This window comes from Diplotaxodon limnothrissa, linkage group LG5 (genome assembly GCF_057381915.1).
Source record: "Diplotaxodon limnothrissa isolate DT_005_m linkage group LG5, D_limnothrissa_male_GT1.1, whole genome shotgun sequence".
Classification (NCBI taxonomy): Eukaryota; Metazoa; Chordata; class Actinopteri; order Cichliformes; family Cichlidae; genus Diplotaxodon; species Diplotaxodon limnothrissa.
Genome location: NC_140600.1, coordinates 41,394,131 through 41,412,221, shown reverse-complemented (window position 1 = coordinate 41,412,221; position 18,091 = coordinate 41,394,131). Strand labels below are relative to the sequence as shown.

Below are 18,091 nucleotides of genomic sequence, written 5' to 3'. Positions count from 1 at the left end.
TCCTGCAGACCTCTCTGCTCACAGCACTGAGAGGCTTCTCATTCCCGCTGATTGCTGTATTCCCTTTGAAGCCAGGAGGCTGTGGGAGATTAAGCCTGAGAGGAGGCGGCTGTGCAGATGAAGAGGGCGAGTTCTGCTCGGGTGACACCGGACGACCGCTGTGCCGTTCATTTCATCCGAACGCCGTTCAAAAGCCAGCGCAGATCGATGACCCGGGCTCCATCCATGTAGAAACATTGGGAAACTGTTTGGTGTTAAAGACGCTCCCCGTCAGCGCCGCGTCCTTTAATAATCCGCTAAAAAACGCAGAGCATAAATGTCAGGACGCATCCTAACCGGTGGGCTGTGAAGAGCCATCAGATGGCTGCAAATGTCAGCGAGATTATTCAGAGAGCAATCAGCGGCGCCACGCGCTCTAATGAACTCCGCTCCAGCTCCTCTGACTCAACAGTTTGTTCGGCTTCTTCAGTGTTTGCAGGACGAGTGTCTGACGGCGCCTCCAGCACACGGTTAGTAAAAGCAGGGTCGAGTGTGTCGCGAGCCCAGAGAAACCAACCTGCTGCAGGCCACAACAGTCCACAGTTGTCTGAGCACGCCGTTTCCAGGCGACAGGTGGTAGGAGCCCATTGGTCAGGTTCAGCATGTTTTACCTTTGTTGGATTTTTAGGCTAAACTACACCTGAGTCTGTGTGAGGAGTCAGAAAGCAACCTGGAATCTCCGAAACTGCTTCTGACGAGCGACACCTTCATCCTGCAGCCCAAAGAGACGACCTCAGCGTCACGCCAAACGCCCGCCCTAACGGCAGCAAATGAACCTTCGTGAGTTTCACGCCCTCATCACAACACCGCTCTGATTGGACGCCTGTCTTAAATGCAGAAGCGTAAAAACAACGCTTTAATCCCACCCCTGACCCCCACCTTACAGCTTATTACGAGCTCGTGCAGACCTTACCCGCCTCTCTGGAGAGCTGCATGAAGGCATCCACGCCCTTCTCGCCGTAACTGCCCTCTGACGCCACCGTGGAGACGTAGTTCCAGCCCATGGTCTTGACGATGTCCACCATGGCCTGAGCCTGGAAGCTGTCCGGAGGGACCACCCGAGAGAAGAAGTCGTACCGCCGGTCGTCGCTCAGCTCTGGCGCCGTGGAGGCGTAGCTGATCTGAGGGATCTGCAGGAGGAGAGTGGAAGGAAACAGGGGATGTTAGGAGGGGAGCGTGGAGGTGACGCAGAAGGATTCTTCGGGAATGACTGGACAGGTGATTATTATAAACATCTGTATGATGGCGAGATGAGTCTGCAGCATGAACCAAAACAACACGAGCGCACGCTGAACATAAAAACAGGCCAGATGTTCACGTGTCATCTCGAAAAACGACTTCATGTAAGCTTCAACCTGACGCCGTCATGTGATCACTTATGGCGTGAGCTTTTCCTGTTGCTCTGATGATAAGATGGTGTGACCGTGTTTGACTGTTCCCTTATAAATGATTACATATATGTGTATTTATCTGCTGGTAAATTATAAAGTAAATTCATGCTTTTCTTAACATTTTATGGTGTATATGTCACATTGTGATAATTATATATATGTAAATAAGAGTTATAAAACCACTTTTACCACATTTTATTACTGTTACAATATTCAAAGCTTTTATTAACATGTTTAGATGTTTTCACGAGCTTTTAGGACCTTCTGCTGCTCGGCTGTTCATCAGCCTGAGCTGCAGGTTAACGAGGTCTCATTAATATTAACGCTGATTGGTTCTGTTGTTCAGCCGCTAATAAAAACTGGAGTTATTGATCGTTTTTGTACTGAAGAAGTCTGAACAGGAGTTGTGAACATGAGGTGCTGAGGTGAGCAGAACGAGGCGCTGAACACGTTTGTTTTACGGCTCAAATGGATTGGATTGCATTTATATAGCACTTTACAATGCCACTATTCATTCACTCTCACATTCACACACTGGTGGAGGCAGCTACAGGTGTAGCCACAGCTGCCCTGGGGCAGACTGAAAGAAGCGAGGCTGCCGTATCGCGCCATCGGCCCCTCTGGCCAACACCAGAAGGCGGTAGGGTAAAGTGTCTTGCCCAGGGACACAACGACCAGGACAGAGAGCCCAGGGATCGAACCGGCGACCTTCTGGTTACAAGGCCCAGAATAAGACAAAGAAGGATTATTATGAAGTGTGAATCGCTTTGTATGGATCACATCAACATGACTGGACTTCCTGTGGACTTCCTCTTCGCCCCCTGCCGGCTTCAATAAAACTCGGCCAGCATTGATCTGAGACGGCGAGGTGAGCTGGGAGGCGAGGACGGTCCACGCCTCTGAGGCGAGGAGAGAGATGACGGGAGAGCTGAAGCATCGATCGGCAGCCCTGACAGGAAAACGAAACAGCCAATCAGAGGCAGCGATGATCCTACACGCTGGCATTCCCATCTGACATTAATGCGCCGTGACGACGGCAGAGGACTCGGATTTACTGACCTTCTGCTCGTCACTGATGTCTATTAACGAGCGCTTGTGTGGGAGGACGGCGCCGCTGCGAGCCTCCGTGTGAGACCTGAACCTCCAGGGGGTCAGAGGTCAAAACAAACAGGCGGCGGAGACCCCAGATGGAGGTTTCCATGAATGTATCAGAAGAAGAAGCTGAATTTGATCTTTGCCTCATATAAAAATAAGACATTTATGAGCATGTGAGATTTGTGAGCGCGCTCCGTCTGCACGCCGTCCGGCCCGTCCAGAGTTTCTAATTAAAAACGGGGCAGCGCTGAACATGAATTAGATCCATTAAACACTGTTTGAGTGTGAGAGCGTCACCATCTCCTCGCTGTTCTCGCGTCTCTGACAGATTCCTTCACCCTCCATTATTACCCAGCGGGCCGCATCTGCTGCAGCGGCGGCTCTCTGAACTGAATCGGCACATTGGACGTGCTGGAGAGCGTCATCGTGCAGACGCAGAGGGATTTCTCTCTGAGCGGCGTGCTCATCCTCAGCAGATCAAACCGAATCTAAAATGATGTGTTTCATGTCAGCGTGTTCAGACTGACCATTTCAGCGTTTTATTCTGAGAGTCACACGCCGAGGATCTTCATCTCCTCCAGAATCTCACATCTCTGCTGCTTGTAAAAGTAACTGAATCCTGTGTGAGCAGCTCGCCCTCGCCGTGGACGTGCAGACAGCTGTCAGTGGATCAGTGTGATGCTCCGGGAAGCCCTGCACCGATCCTCAGCACATCACTCGTCAACAAAATAAAACCACACACACAACAACAGCTGGCACCAACGCAGTCGTCAAATCAGCAAGCCCGACTCGTTAGGTTTCTGTCATGGTGCGGGGCGGAGCCGCTGCATCTCCTCATAGTGGCGACGCCTGTGAGTAATCAGCGGTCACAGTCGTTGAGATCGTCGGCTCACCACAGCGAAGGCCGTCATGGTCAAAGTGTTTTAGTCACTGCTGCACTGGTGTCGGCCATGTTTCTCTCTGCTCACAGTAACACTTTGAACATTTGTTAGTTTTGTCGGTTTCCCCTCTGATCAGTCTGTACGGTTTTTGTCATCTTGACCAAAAGCCAATGATTAAAGACTAAAACTGTGTTGTTGGAAAGTTCCTCAGCAGAGTCCCTGCATGACAAACACACCACATCACTCAAATCCTTCTGTGACTGACAGAAAAATCCTCTGCAGCCTCTCGGCAAACAGAGAAGGGCCTCAAATAAACTGAGACCCGGAACAAACACAGGAAGTCAAAAGCTCGCGACGTGCTAATGAACAGAGCTGCTGTATTTCAGGCTAAAACCAGGCGACATGTTTCCCTGAGCTGCAGCAGCGAGATAACACAGTCCTCACTCACAGGTCTCAACAGGATGTGCCGTGCCTGTGATAACAGCACATTTAGAGGGTAAAACAGATGATATTCTCCCTGAAAATAAAACAATCCATCCTTCTGAATTGGGCCCAGCGGGCTCCTGTAGCCAGCCGTTTGTGTTTTAAAGACTGTGGCTGAAGGATATGATCTTTACTTAAGGCCCAGAGCGGCGACGCTGGAACCCCGTCGAGGGTCTCAGAGATAATTTGATCTGACGGCTAAATTTCCACGAATCACTGGGAACATCTCGTATCCACTCAAAATCCAGCTGACGATAAAAATGCCTCTGCTTTCTCCACTACATGATTCCACTTCCTGTTCACATTTCATTTCAATGTTATTTACACAGCGCCAAATCACAACAACAGTCGCCTCAGGGTGCTTTATATTGTAAGGTCGACCCTGCAATAACACATACAGAGAAAAACCCAACAATCATATGACCCCCTATGAGCAGCACTTTGGCGACAGCGGGAAGGAAAAACTCCCTTTTAACAGGAAGAAACCTCCGGCAGAACCAGGCTCAGGGAGGGGCGGGGCCATCTGCTGTGATTGGTTGGGGTGAGAGAAGGAAGACAGGATAAAGACATGCTGTGGAAGAGAGACAGAGGTTAATAACAGATATGATTCAATGCAGAGAGGTCTGTTAACACATAGTGAGTGAAGAAGAAACACCCAGTGCATCATGGGAATCCCCCGGCAGCCTACGTCTATTGCAGCATAACTAAGGGAGGAGTCAGGGTCACCTGGTCCAGCCCTAACTATATGCTTTAGCAAAAAGGAAAGTTTGAAGCCTGATCTTGAAAGCAGAGAGGAAGAACAGCTGCAGCCATGTTGGTCACAGCTCAGTTATTTCAGTATCAAAGAGCTGTTACTGTGCTGAGGGGCTGTCAGTGTCACGCAGTCCCTGGAAGTTTGCCTTTAAATCCCTGTAAACAGTTGCTTACAGCACACTGCAGCATAGCAACATAATCCTAAAACACAGCTGCTAAATCCACCGACCTTTGACCTCTGATGAAATGAGAAAGCCAGTCTACTTCCAGGGTTTAGCTTTCTTTATTCAGTCTCAGACCTTTAATGCAGACGCGTCCATGTTTGTGCTCATAGCTGTCTGACATGCAATGACACAAACACACGACAAACACACGTAACACAACACAAGACATAAAATTTACAAAGAGCAGAGCGAGGAGGACAACAAAAAGACCTCCAGGTCTATAATTGCTGAGCACCAGGTCACCATAGTGGTATATACAAAAGGTAGCCCCTCCCCTAATCAGCTAACGTGGATTTTAAGAGGCTAACTGTAAGAACTGCGGCCAATCAGACCCTATATATTGTGACTTTTCAAAATAAAAGTCCCTCCTTCTGTTTTCTCTGCACAAACTTGGGTTAACTACACGTCTGCTGCAAAGACAGTTATTTCCATGTCACTTCACATCTCTTCTTATCCGTCGCTCTACCCGAGGCGTATGAGGCCCGTGCACACGTTCGTGCACACGTTCGTGCACACGTATCATATGTGGGAGGAGAGGCGGTGCAGTCGCCCCTCTGTGAGCGAATCAGAGGTGGAGAACGAGAAACGCTGCCTCCTAATCACACTTAATTACAATGACCCTGCTCGCCTACGGTGCAGCAATCACAGATTTCATTACAGCCGCTCATTTTGTGCGATCAGGCAACACACACACACACACACACACGGGACCGTGCACGCATTCATCAACACACTGTTTCTTCCAGCCTGCTGACGGACGGCTAAATGAAGCAGAAACAACGAGCTGCAGAACACTTTCACTTCCTGACTCACTGTGTGTGTCTGTGTGTGAGCACTGTTATTATCACTTTATTTGTAAACCATCAGCATTCAGCTTGACTGTGATTCACCTCCAGCAGGAGTCTGACAGACCGACTGACTCAGCCTCCATCCCTTCATCCTCCTCTTCCTCTCCCTCCTCTAATCTTCCTCGCCCCTCTCTGTTTCTTGCCGGTTCTCCGCCTGCTGGCTTTTTTAAGTCCTCATCAGCGAGGATCTAATTTGGCGCCATAAAAACGTGGATGAAAGTGGAGCAGCGAGTGAAGGCGCTGACATTTCTCTGATTAAGTAGGCCGGCGAGGTGGAAGCGGGGTACCTGCGCCACATGGTTTATGAGCCTCGTCCTACAGACCAGAGAGTGCGTTTGAAACCGTTTAACACCGCGCTGTGTGTGCCGCCGTTATCACACCAACCCAAGCTAATGTTAGACCAAAACGAGACACAAAGACACACAACAGGACTGCAAAGAGACAACAGCTAAGGTCATGAGACATTAAAGACCACAAAGAGCCAAAACACAAGTCACAAGAGATGAAAACAACCAGCAGCAGCTACAACTACAAGAAGAATCCATGTTGGCGTGCATCTCATCTGGTGATGTTACCGATTACCGGACTCTCAGTTAATGTTAGCGTGTGTGGCTCGATGGCGGGAGCAGGAGAGCGGCGGTGGGCGGCGACATCGGCCCACGGGCTGTTGAAGGTGAGCGAGGTCTCGGCTCCAAACGTGTTTAATTCATGAAACACGTAACCCGGCACTTATTTAAATGTAACTGATTAATTCATGCAAAGACACACACTCCTCAGATGCTTTCACATTAAAAGCCTCGTTCCACACAGCGGCCCCATTAAGTCTGGTCAGGACTCGTGCTTGCATAATTCATCAGGCATGCTCCTCTCTTTAATCTCATGCTGTTAATTCGTTTGTCCTACTGCGCCCTCCATCCTCACCTCGCTGTCACCTACAACCGAAGAGGAGGAGGAGGTGGGTCATTAGAAGAAGAATATTCTGGAGGAGAGGGATGCGAGGCGAGCCGTCCGCGGCCGCTGAAATAATGACCTCGCTGCCAATTAAATTTTCAGTGACCTCACCTAATTGAATGGTACACTTCCAGCCGAGCTCAGCCCAGCTGACGGCTGAGAGGAAGGCTTCAGTACCTCAGAGGGTCCACATCAGGACGCCACGGCCCGGAGCCTGAACATCATCCACTGACAGTCTGACACCAGGAGTCTGCTCACAGGTAAACGGGAACTTTCAAAATAAGGGCGAGGCGATCATGGAAACACGGGAACATGACGAGATGCAATAAAAATGTCTAAGCAAACTTTGAGCGTCTTCATTGTTTGGGTGCGGTCACGTCCGAGATCCGGTTCCACCCCCGCTGAAGCGGCTCTCTGGTCATTTTGTCATTTTTATCGTTTCTATTTGTGTGTTTAGGGTTTTTCCTGATTCAGAGCAGTTTGTGCCGACTCATAAATAAGTCTGAAGCATCTCTGATTCATGACGTTCTTGCTGATATCATCGAATCATCATCGTCGAATCTGAGCTTCACCTGATTATTTCTGCTGCTCTGAGTTTCGGGGGCGTGGCTGAACAGGTGAGACACAGGTACGACTCGGCACGTGTTTTAGGTGAAACACGAGCTCACTGATGACTTTAATGTTCCCTCGGCTCTCTCTGCCTTACTCCACCCCCTCAGCCTCTCCTCCCGTCTGAACATCTTTCTGCCAAACCCGAGTGCTCGACTCCTCGCCGCCTGCCCAGAGCCCATTCAGCAATCACGGACAAACGGCCGCTCGTTCATTCATCTTGTTTTCGCCGCTCGGGCAGACTGCACTCAGCCTCGCTCTGCTAAAAGCAGCAGTCAAACACTTGAGCGTGAGTGGACGAGCTCCAGCCTCTCGGTATCGCTCTCTCACACAAACGCCCCTCGCCGCGGCGTCCAGCTCTCTGCAGCCCTTTCTAAATGTCGCTGGGCTCGGCGCCGGGCGTGTTTCACAGAGATAGCTGCTCCTCGCAGCAATGAATCCGCCCTCGGTGGCTCGCCTCACTCGACAGGCGAGCTCCGAGGACACATTAAGCTGGTACCGTGCCTGTCGCCGCTTATTACACCCCCAGCCCGCCGCAGGTTCACGAGTGATGGAACGGGGCTGAGAAACGTGGGTCTGAAATGAGACGATGCAAGACACAGTTCTCTGTCGTTTCTCTCTTAGCACAGTTTCTAATACAGAGCGTGAATCCCCGCGCTCGCCATCCGCCCCGAGGACACGCCCCAGACCAAACTTCTTCCAGTCTGCTTGCTCATTCCGACCTCATCAAGCACAAAGGAGTCCAAATCCTCCTCAGTCCTAAAATCAATCAAAGCCTGAGGCGTCCAAACTCTTTCAGCTCCAGTGAAGCGATCCGTGTGCCTGCTCTGCAGGAGGGGGCGGGGTTAGTGAAGCTGGGCCAGCTGGCACATAATACCTGTTGGAGAAGGACGAGAACGACCACGGAAGAGCTTTGGGCCTCGTCCACGCAGAAGACGAACGCAGCGTCACAGCAGCAGGATGCAAGCTGTTTGTGTCGCTCCTTTAAAGGAAGTGCGTCGACACGCTCGCACAAGCTGGCGTTTGTGTTTCTGATAGTCATGATGTCATTCTGGTGAGAACTGCAGCTCATTGTGGTTCAGAACAAACCTGCAAAGTCTTTGCACAAACGAGCTCGCCACGCTCGCCCTCCCGGGTCATCTGTCGCACGCGCTCACATTGAGTAACTGAAGGAAACTAAAACAAATACAGAAGATAGTGAAGCCTCTGCCTTCACCGTGATGCTTCTGCGTGCTTTCATTTTCAGAGGTCGACCGGTGTTCTCACCCTTTCCACGTTTGGCAGCTGAAGTTTGTGTTTATCAGGAAGCAGCGTGTCTGCGAGGCGAGGCAGCAGCTGGGCCTCTCCTTCATGTTCAAAAACACAGATTTAATATTAATACCACCCACCGGGTCCACCTGGTGTGCTGTCAGGAACGAAAACATTAGCTAACCATTAATTCAACAAACTAATTACCTCATTAGCGGCCCCATTAATACTTTTAATTTATCACGGAGACGATGAGGAGGGCGAGCGACAGGCCATGAGGATGCCTTAAAAAGCAGAAGCCCACAAACTGATCCCCCTCAAGTCGCTCTCTCCCTTTGTGCCGAGCTGAAGGCCGACGAGACACGAAGCAGCCCGCTGAGAGGCTGCGGGGGCGACAGTTGAGATGTGCGCGGCTAACAGGAAGTCTCCTGGCGTCGTGAGAATGAAGACGGCGTTCAGATCAACCTTCGAGCCCAACAAGCTCGCGCTGAACGACCCGCTTCCTCTCCCAGCAGGGCAGAAGCAGCTCAAAGTGAAGGCTGGCGGCTCGCCCGCAGCCACTTTCCTCCATCCCAGGGAATTCCAGGCCTTTGTTCTCCCCGCTCATCACAGCGCGGGGAGGCGGAGGACGAGGGATGCTGAAAGAGGAGAGCGGTGGGTGGATGTGTGAGCTGGCTGAAGATGGAAGACGTGGCGCTCTCTGATCTCCTCCGCTCCCTCCATCTCTCTTGGACGCCTGCTTTGGCTCCACTCCTGTGGAAGCAGGACGAGGCTTGGCAGCATTGCGGCCCGGGATTGGCTCTAAAGTGGCGCTAATATGCTAATTCCTTGCAGTTAAATGAGGAATGTCCCTGTGGAAGCTCGGGAAAGATGCTGAGCTCCAACTGATCTATTTATACCAGCAGAGAGGAGCAGGTGGAGACGAAGACGAACTGCTGCATCCACCGAATGCACTCATAATAATAGCAGCCGATGAATGTGAGCGGATCGGCTCATAGAGAGAAGGTTACTGGACCGGGAGTCTCAACCTTCAGGGGGAGAGGACGTGTCTCACAGCCCTCTGCAGGACTCGAGCTCCTCAAAACATCAAAGTCATGGAAAAAAGTGCATGGATGTGACGGACGCACATGAAAAAAACCGACTTTTATTTCTCTTCCTAAGTGCTGTTTTCATAAAAAGCAGCCCTTTGTGGCTTTAGTCAAATCGTTGACTACCAACAAATATGTGCATCCATTCAGTCATTCATGATTTGACTGGTCGCTGGCTTCTCTTAATGATCTTAACTTCATGTACTAATGATGCCTGCGTGGCGAGTTAATCGCCGACAGCACCGTTTGTCACGAGCGTCGGATGAACCGCGGCCGCGTCAGGTCACTTTTATCGATTTCTCCTCTTTAGGCTTCACTGATCCTGACCTGTGACAGCAGCACAGAGCAAACTGTCCGCATCGCTGACACGACGGCGACGCTACCCGAGACAGACTACGAGACGTTTTCACACAAGTATTTGGACAGATTTGTGGTTCTTCAGGCTCACGCTGTCCATTTACTTTCACAAGCTGAACTTGTTTCTCAGTTTTTGGTCTCAGTGCTGAACAAACCGTTCAGATATATGATATATTATGTACCAAGCAGCTACAAGTGTGGTTTGTGCTAATCCAATAAAACGGCGCCCTGCATGAGGTAGTCTAATGGTTTAAACCCACCTGAGCTGTGTGTGGGAAATCCTCTCAAACGTTTACTCAGAGTCGGTGAAACTTTAATCCACCTGTGAGTTTCCACACCTCTCACTGCTGTCCATGTGTGACTGTTCCCCGACAGCACGCTTTCCCGCTGCTGGAGTTAATTGGACAGTTTCATTAGCAGGATGCGTCTCCTCGCTGCAGCTCTGATAGCGCGATGCTTCTACGACAGCTCACCTGGACAGAGAGCAGGTGTTTCCCAGGAATGCGTCGCCTCAGCATTAATCACTCGGCAGGCCGCGGAGCGCCGAGGTGGTGCATTAACAAGCAGCTAAATGTGATTCCTGCTCCGCGCCTGCATTTATTAGACCGGATCGAGGGTGGAGGTCGGTTTGTTTGTGAGGGGCCCTGACACGACGAGGCCACCTGTACGTTTTAATGAGCCGAGGGTGAACACATTTCCATAAGACTGCTTATTAATCCGTCTCCTCCACATTTACTTTACAGCCGGGGAGGAACAACCTCCAGTCTGAAACGTGCTGCCGTCAACATGCAGAGCGAGAGGAGGGGCCTCAGCCATCACAGGCTTCGTCCTGCTCACGGGGACGGAGAAACACACCAGGATACCAGGAACTCTGTTTACTCAAGAACAGCAAATGCTCACAAACAACCACACAGACGTCTAAAAGCAGCGCCCGTGTTACACGTGAGCAGACCTTCAGGTGAAGCCTGACTCCACAGGTCAGAGTCGGGCTCCAGGAGTTCGTCTGATGCTTTAAAGCTAATTTACCATCATCACCATCATCATCGTCGTCGTATTCAGCTCACTTCTTTAAATGTGGGATAACAAGCAGACCTGCGTTCTTTAACCCCGCCTCTCCTGTTACCACGGCGTCCAGCGAACACAGACTCTAACCGTGTTACTGAGAGCGACTATCCGATCTCAGCGGCTATAAATTTTATATCAGGCTGTAAATGGAAAACCTGCCGAGCCAGTGTGAGAGCAGAGAGGGGCACGCACAGCAGACGCACCAATCATCTGAATATCAATCATCACGTTGCACAGGAGCAGCAACGATCTGCCGCAACGCCGCCTGCACACGCTCGTTTAGGACGACCTCTCATTCATTCAGCGCGTTGCCGCGCCGACACTCAGCCGCCCTGCAGCCGCCCTGCAGCCGCTCGGTCTGTTAGCACGGTAACCACCTGTCGGTCAGAGAGGCCACGCCCCTAATAATAATAATTTAATATAACTGAAACAGGTGAGTTGTAGATAGATGTAAATCTGTGCCTTTCTCGAGGTTGCTGCCTCGAGCTTGGGGATATTTTTCCACACTTCTTGTGTAGAAATGTGCCGTGGGTGGAGCAGACTGAGCACGCAGTCAATTTCTCCTCTTCTTTCTGCAGCTCGATGGGAGAAGCTGAGCACTTCCCTGCGGCTGCTCGGAGGTTTGCAGAGGAGCTCCCTAACCCTCCGAGCCCCCCGAGCCGATCCTCAGGAGCCTCTGACCCGCGGACTCTTTGCTTTGCGTCGTGGGCGAGGAGAAAGCTGAGAGTCTTAATGTTGAGAGAAGTTCAGATCAGCCCGGAGCAGCATGCAGGCTGCAGCAGGAGGGAAAAGACGACCCCACGAAAACCACGGTGACTGGAACACGAGGAGACGCCAGCGAGCCTCCACGCCACACATCTACAAGAATGAACCTTCATGTCATTGACGCCGTTGCCTCATTTCTTCTTAAGTGTAATTAGATGCATCTGAACAGGAAACGTTATGAAATGACATGTTATGACATCATCACTTCATGGTCAGGAGACCAGCTGAGTCACGAGGAAACCTCCCAGACATCACAGACAGTCACGCTCCAGTTAGAACCAGGACAGGAAGTGAGCATTGATTTCCTGCTCTGAGCTGTGAGGCCCTGATGCTGGTGGAAGTGTGCGCACTCCGGCGGTTAATCGTCTCCGTCTCCGAGATCAGGGACGGATCAGCTGATCCAGCATCGGCTGTGTTTTCACGGTCTGCGTGGCAGATGTCGGCTCATAAATATCTAACCGGCGAGGCGGCGCTGGTCCGTCTGCTCAGATTGAATCTGTAAGGCTCTCACAATCGCAGGTAATTTATGGCGAGCCTCGGCCCGACGCTCGCCTGTCAGCTCTGAACACGTCTCGTGTTGGCCATTTTCTCTGCTTCAGCCTGAGCTGCAAGGATTTGCCAGGAGAGCCTGCAGCTACTGCTAACGACTGCTGCTGCAGCCCGACTCGGGGGGAGGAGGAGGGCAGGGTGCTGGTCTTCATCACTTATCGAGCTGATTGGTCCAGGAAGTCCCGCCCTCTCCTCCTGACTTGATTCAACTTCCTGCTAACCCCACTGATGAGAACAGAGAGGCGTGTCCTCAGCCACCCAGAAAGTGATCGTGTCGCATTTTCCCCCGTGGACAAAAACACGACAGGTTACAAACACAAAAGTTCAAAGTTCAAAGAGCAGAAACATGAAAACATTCAGCTTAAAGCTGACTCGCTCCATTTATCTGCTCCTTTATTTCTTAACACCGTTTCTACCATCTGCTATGAATGAAGTTATTTTTATAACAAAGGCGTCCACAGCTCAGTCCTGGGTTTATCAGCAGAGCCTTTCCCCACACGAGGACCATTAATTGTTTACTGGCTGTCACAGCAGGTCTGTCCCTTCCAGCCAAACCCACACTGATGGCAGCCCACTGAGAGCGCTGCTATGTGGGTTAGCGGCGGCGGTGCTGGCCAGGCAGCCCACCACAGCTAAATTATTCATCCCCCCTCTGACTGCTGCGGTGAAACGCTGGGTCAGTGCGAGAGGAGGCAAACAGCCCGAGCCAGAGGGGATCAAATGGACCAGGATACTTCCTGCAAACAATCCCCACATATACATAAGTGCTCTTTACCACCTGTCACGGGTCAGACGTGTGAACCCGCACGCTCACAGAAAAGGGCGATGGATGTGTTTCTGATGGCAGCGCACCGTCTCGCTTACTGCAGACATGTCTCAGGCCGGGTTTGGTCTCTCTGACCACCATCAGGTCCACGACGCAGCTGGAGCAGCCCCACGAGGGCCACGGGACGCCAGATTGTCCCGGCAGAGGTAAGAGCGGTGTTGACGGTTGGAGTCGTCCTGTCAGCCTGTCAGAGAGCCGCTCCAACATACGTGTCGCTGTCACGTTAATAAACACGTTAGAGCGCCGTCCCTCCGCTCTGATGCACGACTTACAGCCTGCCAGATGGTGCTGCAGAATATTTCATCACTATTAATGTCAGCGATACATTAATGAGGACTCCTACTCGCAGCAGGTGTCGCGCGGAGACGACGCTTCATTTAAATTTGTCGTTTCCGTGTTTCACCGGATGACAGCTTGTAAAACAAGAGGTCAGGACACCGGCGGCGCCTGAATGTGTCTTTAATGAGAGCCACGGCGTGTTTTACACAGGGACAGGACAGGACGTTCTTACTGCAGCCGCTCGTCGGCCCTCAAACACACGAGTCCACATATTTATGGCTCTGTAACCTGTTCAGACAGAAATGTGTTCGTGCCGTCGCAGAGATGTTCCAGTCTTTCAAAGAAACGCAGTCTCAGCCAGCTGACTCAGCTTCTCCCAAACCCAGAAATACCCGATCGGTCGGCGTCACAGCGTTCAGCGCCTCGCTGCTAATGGGCTTAAGGGGCCGAGGAAGAGGAGAACCGAGCTTCAGTCTGCATTTATCACAGGAAAACATTCACAGCCATGCACCATTACACCTCGCCTTCTATAACACCTAAAAATGTTTGGCTTAGAACCAAATTTGGGACATTATTCAAACGCTTTGATGGACTAACAACTCAGACCAGGCGGTGTTTCATTAACAGCTTATTTTGTGACGTCTGTTATTGTGTTATTTATAGTATAAAGCACCTCGAGTCGCTGCTGTGTTTAACTGACACTCTATTTACCACGTTTGATTCAAACTGTGGCGAGAGCAGCAAAATGATTCGCCAACCCGACGACTCCTACAGGACCGCCGGGTATTAATGTGCACGAGCACGAGTCAGTGCACACGAGAGCAAACAGACGGACGCTCGAATCCAGACTGGACCTAAAGAAACAGCAGCTTCCATAAATGCTTGAACACCCTGGAATGAAAGCAGCACACCTGTGTGCACCTGTAAGACCAGGCTCTTTATTAAGGTGCTGCAGGGAACCAAAAGGCAGCAGAGCCCACACAAGGGAGGGCAACAGGAGGGCAGTCAGAGAACAGGTGCAGACGTCATCTTTAAATAGACACAGGAGATACAGCGTGGAAACACCAGGGCACAGCTGACACTAAGACCATGACAAAGGAAATAAGACAGACGACAACTAAACGAAACAGGATCCGATATCACAGAAGGAAGCAGCGACACCGTGTTAGCAGAAACACGAAGAATCTGTAAGAAACACCAGATTACAAAGATTTACAAAACTACAAGCACAACCATAAAATGCTTTCTATGGATACAGAAGGAAACAGAAGACCTGAGAAAACCCTCAGGCTGTGACGTGTTCACCAGCTGACTTTAAAGTCTTTGGTTTTTGTCCGTAGACGTATTAAAGACTCGTCACTCGCCCACCGCTTTCACCTCTTCAGCCTCTCCAATCTTGTAACAGGAGACATGTAAGAAGGTGACGCGCTTAGTTAGCATGTGGCTAACCTGTGACCCGTTTATGCTGAGAGGTGAGCTCACGCTAACCCTGAGGTTTCTCTGGTTTGGGTCCACGGCCGGTCTTAGCTCCGGTCTCCTCACTGAAGGACGAAGCGTGACCTCTGAACTCGTTCTGATGAACCCACGCAGACGTCGCAGACGTCATACATGCATGTCCTCATCGTCACAAGAAGCAGCGCTTCAGCGTGAGACAGCTGAAAATAATAGCGCAGAATTACAGAATTCTGCTTCCTGCTCGTCTGCTCGAACAAAGAGACAAAGTGTTTCCACAAGACTCAAGCTTTCATCCACAATCACACCCTCCCCACTTATCCCCACGCCATCGATGCATCCTCAACAAGCTAAAGCCTGACGTGAGCGTGTGCCCATCGGAAAATCATCCCGATTGTGACAAAAAACAAGAAACATGGAGCAGAGTGACTGGAGTCAAAGAAGAGCTGCTGCAGATCCAACCCCCTGTAAACGGTCACTGCCTGCAGCGTCCTTCAGCAGGAGGCGGCTTTATGCCTCCAACACATGCACGCGACTCCTGCAGGTTTGTGCTGAGTGTCTCTCTCGTCACGCAGCAGCTTCATTTTCAGCCCCTTCAGGAACAAACAGGTGATGATGTTTAATCATGAAATCTGGTTTCAGGTTTCCTACACGTGCAGTCGCACACTGCACTTTGGCTCGATCTGTGGCTCCTCCCACAGACGTACTGAACACACGCGGGCGAACCCCCGTTTCATATTCTGATCCGCCTCCATTTTTACGACAGCAGTGAGCGGACATGGCTGCGTAGGCTCAGCTGATGAAACTTACTCGAAATGTAACTCAGGTCGAGTGACTTCAAAAAGTGTGACACGAGAGCAAAAATGAGCTTCACGTAAAACAGAAACAGGTTTCCTCCTGCTTACCGTGCTCTGCTAACGGCTACAAGCTAAAGACGAAGCCCTGCACAGTTTGTGTACATCATTATTAATCATGCAGGTGTGGGTGTGCGTCACGCAGCCGATACACACCGACTCGAAACGAGAGCAGGAAGTGCAAAACGCTGACTGACTGATGTTTGTCGGACTGGTTTCTGCAGGCTTACTGGGTTTGCTCCCACGTGTCTCTGATCCATGACGCGGACTTCCTCACAGCTGTGGAGACGCTACGAGTGAATTTAAGGATGTTTTTGTTTTTTTAATGGCGGTTTGTCGCCTTTGTTCGTCGGTTCCTTCCCAGCTCCGTGTGGAACTACCTGCATGAATAAATATTGGTGCTTGTCGCCCACCTCACCTGCACCCCTCCCCGTGTCACCACACAAAACCGTGACGCTGTGCTGGCGACCGGTTTGGCACACAGCGAATGCTGGCAGTCGGTATCGGGAGCTCAATTATGCAGCGCGGCGGTGGAAACTGAAAGGATTCTGTCATTCTGTCGGGCGAGTTTGACATCGCCGCCTACGAGCGCGTGGACCTCTCCAGAAAGTACTCTGAGACGTGAAAGGACGGCCCTGCTGAGAGGATTCATTCAAATGGTGGTTTAGCTCGTCTGCGTGAGGACCGAACGTCACACGATTTTAATCCACGCCGAGGTTTTAACTCGCATTCTTGTCTGTTTCCTCGGGCCTCCGCTCCGACACGACGAGCAGCCTGAACGACTGTTTCTGCTGCAGCGGCCGTCGTTCTTTCAGACACGTGACAATTTAGTAACGGCGTGCCGACAGCGTAGGCTGCTATCAGTGTTCCCTCTGGTTTTTAGCTGTCTGGCAGGAGACATGGAGAAAGGTAGAAGAGGAGAAAATGATGGGCCTGGGAGGAGGAAGAGGAGGTGCTGAAGGGTGAGACAGCGAGAACACTGAGGGTTCAGTTTTTTGTGTTTCTGACACCAACAAAGACATCAAGTTAAAGTCGGAAGAGTCTGAGTGACAAGCTTTTCCTTCATCTCCCACAGAAACATCGCCGTCATTACAGCTGCTGTATAATCACATCTATGCAATAAAAACACACGTTCAAAAATCTGATTCCTGTGCAGAAACAGGAAGTCCCTGTCGCAGACGTCAGCCCCAATCAGCTGAGGCCTCAGCCTAAACCAAAGGTGATTGGGCCACAGGAGATCAGGTGACGCTACAAACGCAGCAACAAAGTGACACCAGCGTCTGCAGAAAGACGGGTTTAATAATCGGAGAGAAGCCGACCTCCGTCACACCTTCATCCACGCCTCATCGGGTGGAGACGACCACTCGGCCTTACAGCACGAGAACCCAGAGCATCAAACATGCGAGGTTATTCGGTGCTACTGTTTGGGTCGTTGCCATGGTGATTTTGTATCCAGAGTGACCAAGGAAAGCTAATGCTAGCTAGCTCTGTTATCAAGCAGCACACAGATATCCAACATCCAATTAAAATCCTGGAACTTTATTCCGGTAAACTGGAGCTCAGCCTGTTGGTACAGGTGACCACAGAGCAGCCGTGTCATTGGTCAGAGTCTTTATTTGCAGTCAGAAGGATTTTTACTGGTGCAAGAAGAATCACATTCAGGTGTTTTTCGGGTGATCTTTGTGCCTTTCTTTGTGTGATGAGGAAGAGGAAGCAGAGGTGGAGAAGTGTCAGCAAAGTGACGGGAAGAAACGTGGCGAGCAGCCACGACGCGGCGGGCGAGGAGGCAGAGCAGCGAGGCGGACATTTTGACTGGTTATTAGCGCTGTGGGGGTGTCAGAGTGGGCCTGCATCAGACATCCTCTGACACATCGTATTTCCTCACCTTTTAATTGGACTGTCACGCCTCGGACCAGCCGGCCTCTGGCGAGCCGCTCAGGATGTTTCATCACAGTTTGAAACCAGCAGACGGCGGAAACGACACGTGAGGACGACGTTAGTCCAGCTGTGGCTGCTAATCAGCTCCTCCACACAGCTGTTAAAGCAGGTCAGACCTTCTCACTGGGGGCATCTCGGGATCCGCTAACGAGATGGCGAGACTCAGACTCCCGTGATTGAATCGTTTAGCCTCAAGAATCACGTGACGCCACAGCTCTGCAATAAGAATCCAGCAGTGCTCGTCGCGACAGGATGTTTCTGATTGAAAGATGTGGGAGCGGCGTTTTGTGGGGACCTCGAGTCATTTGTAATAATTACACAGTTTGTTGTTCTGTGTGAACCTGCCGTGGTCGTAATTTAAGTGAAGTTTCTGCAAACTACCTCCCACATCTCACC

General features: G+C 51.0%; 1 protein-coding gene across 1 annotated transcript in view; it reads right to left on the bottom strand.

Moving 5' to 3' along the window:
* grm7 (glutamate metabotropic receptor 7) overlaps positions 1 to 18,091 on the bottom strand; it is a 168,379-nt gene that overhangs the window by 113,272 nt on the left and 37,016 nt on the right. Inside the window, exon 2 of the mRNA XM_085353623.1 lies at positions 953 to 1,169. Coding sequence (XP_085209749.1) covers positions 953 to 1,169 — 217 coding nt within the window. The remainder of the gene's footprint in view (positions 1 to 952; positions 1,170 to 18,091) is intronic.